We start from the raw sequence: 7,726 nt of genomic DNA on the forward strand, positions 1-7,726 counted from the left end.
ATTGTATAATTATTTTTGTCAGAATCAAAACTCTCTATGGAAACTGTGTTTCAACAATCTCCCCCATTTTGATGGTGACAAAAATTATCAGAGAAGAAATAAATTAGACTTACTCCCACAAAATTGATGAACTTACATTGCTTCTGGATACTCTCCCGTAAAGGTTGAACTACTGAAAGTTTGCTAATATTAAGAGAATACTCAGAGAGGTTAAATGAATAAGTAGCAAACAAAATTCAAAATGTGAAAATTAAGCTTTATATTTGTCAGGAGCAATATTATATCGAAAGTATGTATATTTCAGAAGCTACAGGTGATATGCATGATTAGATATAATTTGATGTTTTTTAGTTATCAGAAGCATAATTGTTCTTTAAATTTTTGTAAGTCATAAGGTGTTGAACATATGGAAGCATGTACGTAGAGGAATGTAAAAGAAGCAATAAATACATTTAGAGGAAATTTACTTAGAGAGATTTTTTAGTTAAAGATTTGTTCTATTAAGTGCGATGACACAACGAGTTTACATAGAGAAAAAATAAGCTAAACAACTTATCTATTGCAATAACATAGAAGGCACCCTAGAACTATTTTTGTTGTCTAATGTGGTGGGTCAAAGAGTTCTTCTTCTTACTAGTTGTCCCTTCTTGGTTTTTATTCTTCTCAACTTCCAGGCTTTTCTTCTTGGAGTCTGTCTCCCCCTTTTTGGAAGCATAAAAAATGGGGAGGTTCCTAGTACTCGTAGGATGGGAATAACCAGGAACACTTCTGGAGTTTATTTGGTAAGTATACTTCTGAAGACGCTTGGCACTTTGCCTTAGACCATTAAACACATCTAGACAAGCACGCACGCCCTCTTCAGTGAAAGTCTCATTTCTACTGAACTAGTCATTTTGAAAAAAAAGACAAATAAAAAAGAAAATATAGATAAGGCAGCGAGAAGTGTGAAACAACATAATTGAGAACAAAATAACTAATACATATGAAAAAAAATCGAATAATTACCTTCGGAAACATAACAATTTCTTGTAATTTATGACACATTTGCTTTTCCTGATTTCAGTTGTCTATGCCTCTTTTATTTTCATCCGATTTCTTCAATTTGAGATATCAAAGTCTAAATTTTCCAAATTCTTGAAAAAAATTCTATTAATAGAGTTTATCAATGGAAACCGCTCTTAAATAAATCTGAATCTCTTAATGAAGTAAGAACAAAATTATAAGACTATATTATTTGAAGTAAGAACAAAATTATAAGATTAAGAACAAAACTAACACATAATCAAAATTAAAGGAGGTATTTGATTTTCAGTGGCCAATGAATATGATGATGGAATACTATATATCATGATTTATATATAGGTTTATTTGAGACTTTTGGATTTCTGTCGCTTAGTGTTTTTTCATCTTCTTGTAACTCATACTTTCTTTTATTATTTTAATTAATGAGCTAATAATTGACAATAACTAATGTGTTAATATAGTACATATGATATAGAGATAATAAAAGTTCATTAACTCATTTATTCTTTTTTTTTTAAAAAAAAGAGTAAATTCCAAAAAAAAAACCCTGTGGTTTGATGTTGTTCCAAAAAAACCCTTATGGTTTGTTATTACAAAAAAAAGGACCGTGGTTTGTGCCGTTACCCGAAAAACGAAAATTGGCTTAACACCGTTAAAGTGCTGACATGGCACAGGGGTAAAACGGAAAAATCGAATTTTTTTTTTTTTTTTTTATTTTTTTCCCTCTTCTCTCTCCTCCTTCATCCTCTTTGCACAGGGGTAAAAATAACAAACCACATGGGTTTTTTTGGAACAACATCAAACCACAGGTTTTTTTTTAGAATTTACCCAAAAAAAAATTTATTTATTTTTTTTGCTCATACGATGCCAACTAAGCAAAAAAAGCTCTAAAACACTTATTGTAAATTCTTTATGCTTCTGCTAATTATATATAGTATAGATTATCATGGAATTAAAAGAAGAAATAGAAATAAAAATTAGGGAAAAAAGAAAGAAAAAATTAAAATTATGAATACTCAAATTATGAGGCCTTCTATGGTTGGTTACTTTGTTATCTATAGAAATTTAGATAAAAGTAAAACACATGTGCCCTGCACGTGTAATCTAATATTGTGATAATTAGAGATTCTGAAACAGTCCAACGCTCACTCATCGACCGTCACCATGCCATTGCCAGCTCTGTCCTCCCACTCCGCCGCCCTATTCAACGCCACCATGGCTGCCGATAACTCGAAAAAACCTCTTCCATCCCTCTCTAATTTACCCTTCAATTTCAGACCATTACTCCCTCATACCACAGCTACTGTACTCCGTCCACTCAAAAGCTCCAGTTCCTCTTCTGATTTCTCCCCCATCGATTCCTCCTCCACTGACGACTCGATCTCTCATCGCACCTCGTCCCTGAAATCACTGAAATCTCGGCTCCGCAATGGGGATACTCTGTATGGTCTCTTCCTCCTCAGCTTCTCCCCTACCCTCGCAGAAATCGCGGGGCTTGCAGGGTACGATTTCGTGGTGGTCGACATGGAGCATGGCCCCGGAGGAATCAGCGAAGCCCTAACATGCCTTCGTGCTCTTTGTGGTAGTAAAACCCCGGCGATCCTCCGATTACCCGAGAGCTGCCCGACCTGGGCGAAGAAGGCCCTAGATCTGGGTCCGCAAGGAATAATGTTTCCAATGATCGAAAGCCCGAAAATGGCAAAGAAAGCGGTGTCGTATTGCAAATTCCCACCGGCGGGAATCCGTGGATCTGCGCACACGGTGGTGAGGGCATCAAAATACGGGATTGACGAAGGGTATCTGAGTAATTACGAAGACGAATTGGTAATAATGTGCCAGGTGGAGAGCGAAGAAGGCGTGAAGAAAGCGGAGGAAATCGCAGGAGTAGAAGGAGTAGACTGCATTCAAATGGGACCGTTGGATCTAAGTGCGAGCATGGGGTATCTGTGGGACCCAGGGAACAAGAAGGTGAGAGAGATGATGAGGGTGGCTGAGAAGGCGGTGTTGGGGTCTAACCCTGGAAGCGGCGGCGGGGCATACTTGGCAGGGTTTGGTATGCCGCATGATTCACCTCTGAACTTGAAATCAAGAGGATATCAGATGGTATCAGGTGCAGTAGATGTTGGGTTATTCAGGAGTGCGGTAGTAGAAGATGTGAATAAGTTTAAGATGAGTTTGGATCAAGTGTCTGATGAGGATACCAATGATGCCGATGACAAGTACTGGAGCGAATGAACCTTATGGCTTTTAAAAGGTGAGAATTCAGAGCTAATCCCAAATAAATTTGAATTCCGATGCTAAAATTACATTACATTACATGCTTTATCAATCAATTATCGGCTTCCTGTGTTTTCATGTCCTATCCACAATTACTACATTTTTGTTTCTCAACTTTCCCCTACATCACCTTCACCAACCTCTTTTTCTTCCCTTTTCCATAGGGGCAAAATTCTATATTCTCCAAAATTTCTCCTCCCTTACTGGGCATGTCATCATATATATCAATTTAGAATAATATTTGTCTATTTGCTTAGCATGATACATAACACATATGCTCATCTAACCTTTTGCAAACAATCCAACACTAAATAAAAGGATGAATCAACAAATGCTCCCATAGCTTTATCAATAATTCATGCTTTTGTCTCTGAATCAATTTTCACGAGAATCATAACTTGTGAAACATGAAAAGATGAAAGAACTTTATCAAGCCAATGAAAAAATAAAGAGTATGCAAGTCTTTGAGACCGTAAGTATAAAAGAAAAAGAATCGATATATGATTATTATCGCAAGTTGATGGCGGTGGTGAACAAAATTCGGTTGATGGGAGAAGATCTATCGATAGAAATTGTTTGTGAGCTTGCCTGAAAGGTTTGAGACACAACTAACCTTATCGGAATTAATTAATGCTTTGTAAATTCAAGAACAAGGAAGAGCAATGAGAAATTGAGAAAATGAACATGTGGTTGAAAGGAGCTTTATTTGCTAAAAGTTCAAAAGAAAAAATGAAAATTTCCCGGTGTGGTTGAACAACAATAAGAATAACTGTTTTCCTTTATTTCCCGGTGTTGTCATTGTAAGAAACATGGCCATGAAGAAAACGATCATTAACACAATGGAAAGCCTCTTCAAATGCAAGAACCTTGGACATGTATAAAGGAATTGCAGAAATAATAAAACAAAAGAAATTGTCAACTTGACACATGTTGTTGAACAACAATAAGAATAACTGTTTTGATATTGGAGAGATGTGTTTCAATAATTTACAATTGGTGAGACGTGCATCAACAAATTGAATTGGTGAGACGTGCACTAATAAGCAATTTGTGGAGAGAAGTACTCCTATTACAAAAGTGAAGATAAATTTCTTACGTGGTGTACAACGTTTTCACCATTTTACACTTCGGTCTACAACCTTTATTTTGTCTTACTAATATGTACACCTTATAGGTGACCTCCCAATATGGTGTAACATTAGGTAAAAATAACCAGTCAACACGCAAAGTCAGCAGTTTGACCTCTCTAAAAGTTAAAAATTGACCCACCACACATGCAATTACTAAAATACATTTATTTGGGTTTTCTTCCTAAAACCACCAACACTGGACCTCGAAGTGCTTCTTCTCTACTGCCTTCTATGATTTTTTTATTTTTTCTGCTTTCCAGCCCAAATTTCAAACTCCACCAACACTCAACAATCATCATGTTCTCCATTTTTTTGAAGGAGCAAGCAGTCATTTGTTTCACTCACGTGAAGAAACCCCTAAAATCCTAAACCATAAGCTTTATCGAGTGAAAGAGTAAAAATTTCACTATTATTTAGTATTTTCCTTCTCCAATTAACATAGTTACTACCACAAATACCAAAAGGTTGAATGAAGAAGAAGAAGGTGCAACCATGGTTGATTAGTGTTTCCTAAGAAATTGATTTATGAAAAAGAGAGAGGGTCTATATATAAAGCGGCAATAGAATAGAAAATTGGAATGATAGCTCGCAATCGAAAGAGCAAATTGAAGCAAAGATTATGCACAAGATGATAGCTCGCAATCAGGTAATACATTACTTTCTAATATGATTGTAAATCTGTATCTTTTTACATGCTGAGAAGGTTCATGCATTTCTCAAATTTGATTGAGAAATTAATTCACAACTAATGCTAATGATTATTTGCAGAACAACAAATGTGGAAGAACTCTTCAAAATCATCGATTTCGACATTTATGGATCCAAACAATCCTCAATGGGTTGGAGTAGGTTAGAAATATGGATGGAAGCTAGGCCGTGGGAGAGCAGTAGCGAATTCAGTGAAGAAGCGACTATCGTTTTCTGGTTCCCTAACTATTCTTTGGAGAGAGAAAGAGAGAGAAGGAAATTTAAAGAGAGAAGAAGATGAAAAGATAGAGGGATAGAGATAAAAGAGAGAAATAGATAAAATTAATTTTTTTTTTATAATTTGTGGATTCCACTTTTACTAATGAGTAGGATGTAAAATGCTGATGTGGCACGCTGACTTCAGATTGACTTGTCATTTTTACCTATTGTACACCATAGTGGGAGGTCACATTTTAGTGTGACAAAATGAAGGTTGTACACCAAAGTGTAAAATGGGGTAAACGTTGTACACCACGTATAAAATTTACCCATAAGAGCGATGATGGGAAGTACATCACACGTAAAAAAAATTAGTAGTCTAAATAGCGCTCTAATTTTATGTTTTTTAATTAATTAAAATTTTTCATATTTTAGTTCATGTGTTAATGAAATTTTTTAATGGATAATTTGATTCTAATGTGTTAGTGGAATGGGCGGAACTTTTAGTTATTTTTGTAGGCTTGTATATAGGTCTATTTGTTTACATTTTCTTAAGGGTAAATTCTAAAAAAAACCCATGTGGTTTCATCGATTTCTAAAAAAACCCCTGTGGTTTGTTTTTAAAAAAAAAAAGGATCGTGTTATACGCCGTTACCCGAAAAGCGGAAAATGGCTTGACAGTGTTAAAAGTGATGACGTGGCAAAGGGCAAAATGGTCCGAATTAAAAAAAATAAAATAATGAAAAGAAAACTAAAATATATATAAAACCTCACCATTTTCTTCTTCTTCTTCTTCTTTCTTCCTTCCTGGGCTGCTTCTTCGTCGTCTTCTTCTTCCTCTTCTTGTTCTCTCTTTTTCTTCTTCTCTATTCTCTCATCTTCTTCTTCTTTATAGAAAAAAAAGAACAGAAAGAAGGCTAAGGGAATGACGGGTACACGAGAAGGAGATGGAAGGAACGACGGAATTAGAGGCGGCGGTAGAGTTAAAAACGAAATCGACGATAAAGGAATTTCGAGTTAAACGGAATCAGCAATGGCTGAAACCAGATTTATGGAAATTCCAGAAATCTGGAATTCCAGATTTCTGGAAATTCCAGTTTCTAGAATTTCCATTAATCAGGAAATTCAATATGGAATTTCCGGATTAATGGAAATTCCAGAAACTGGAATTTCCATTAATAGGTCTGGAATTTCCAGAAATCTCAGATTTCTGGAAATTTCCAGAATGTGTTTCATCAGAATTTAAAAAATAGAAGAAAAGAAGAAGAAGAAGAAGAAGAAGAGGAAGAAGAAGAAGAGAAGAGGAAGAAGAAGAGAAGAAGAAAAGAGAGGAGGAAGAGGAAGAATAGAAGAAGAAGGAGAGAAGGAAGAAGAAGGAGAAGAACATCCATGGAAGAAGAAGGAGATAGAAGGGAGAGAGAAAGAAAAATAAAAAAAATAAAAAAAAATTGATTTTCCAATTTTACCCCTCTGCCATCTCATCAAATTAACGATGTTAAGCCATTTTCCGCTTTTCGGGGTAACGACGTATAACACAATCTTTTTTTTTGTAAAAACAAACCACAAAGATTTTTTCGGAAATCGATGAAACCACAGAGTTTTTTTTTTTTTGGAATTTATCCTTTTCTTAATGTAGAGAATGAAGAGAATGAGCAATGTTTTGAATCAAAAGAAAAAAGCCCAATAAATAGTCACCACTAGACTTCTTTTCATTTTTGTGCTACATGTTCATAGTCAGCACTCTTGTTTCTTCTATTATCCTTAAAATTGGTCTTGATCTTTGTTCTAGAATCCAATTGTTGAAACTCTCCGCCATTTTACTACTAACCATCAGATTTTTGGATCTATCAATGAAATAATACACCAATGTTGAGGAGGATACTTCAACGAATATTCTGCTGCTTTTTTTATTAACATTTACCATTGTCTTTGAACTTTTTTTCATATGTACTTTATGCACAATTTCAAAAGTGTTTTTCCAGTTCTAGCCCTCTAAACTTGATTTCTCAATTGGATAGAACAAGTCTTTCACACCATCTATGTTTTGCGTTTGGGAGCAATCCATATAAGCATAGAAAACATATATCATTTACATTAATTACTTTAAAAAATCAATACCTATTTCATTATTGAAACATATGGAAAAACAAACAAAGTAATTAGTTTATTATTATTGAGCAGTTTGATAACTGGCCTATTTATATAGAATCGAAAAGTATATATTATATAGTTGCTTTATTAGTTTAATTGGTGAAGTTGTATTAATACAAACCAAACTCCACCAAGTATAAGAAATATTAATGAAAGAACAAAAATGACAAACACAATTACTAAACTTGTCAACCATAAAAATACTTTATTTGCGTATATATGATGTCAATTATATAATT

General features: G+C 34.6%; 1 protein-coding gene across 1 annotated transcript; it reads left to right on the forward strand.

The window, feature by feature from the left end:
* Positions 1–2,142: 2,142 nt before the first annotated feature.
* LOC136226319 (uncharacterized) lies at positions 2,143–5,680 on the forward strand. Its single transcript, XM_066014727.1, has 2 exons — positions 2,143–3,277; positions 5,199–5,680. Exon 1 carries the CDS (start codon positions 2,188–2,190, stop codon positions 3,256–3,258), a length of 1,071 nt encoding a protein of 356 aa, XP_065870799.1. The 5' UTR covers positions 2,143–2,187; the 3' UTR covers positions 3,259–3,277; positions 5,199–5,680.
* Positions 5,681–7,726: the final 2,046 nt, after the last annotated feature.

Source organism: Euphorbia lathyris, chromosome 4 (genome assembly GCF_963576675.1).
Source record: "Euphorbia lathyris chromosome 4, ddEupLath1.1, whole genome shotgun sequence".
Lineage (NCBI taxonomy): Eukaryota > Viridiplantae > Streptophyta > Magnoliopsida > Malpighiales > Euphorbiaceae > Euphorbia > Euphorbia lathyris.

Excerpts from the sequence above, each read along its gene's own strand:
- LOC136226319 (XM_066014727.1), top strand. The coding sequence starts at position 2,188 with ATGCCATTGCCAGCTCTGTCCTCCCACTCCGCCGCCCTATTCAACGCC.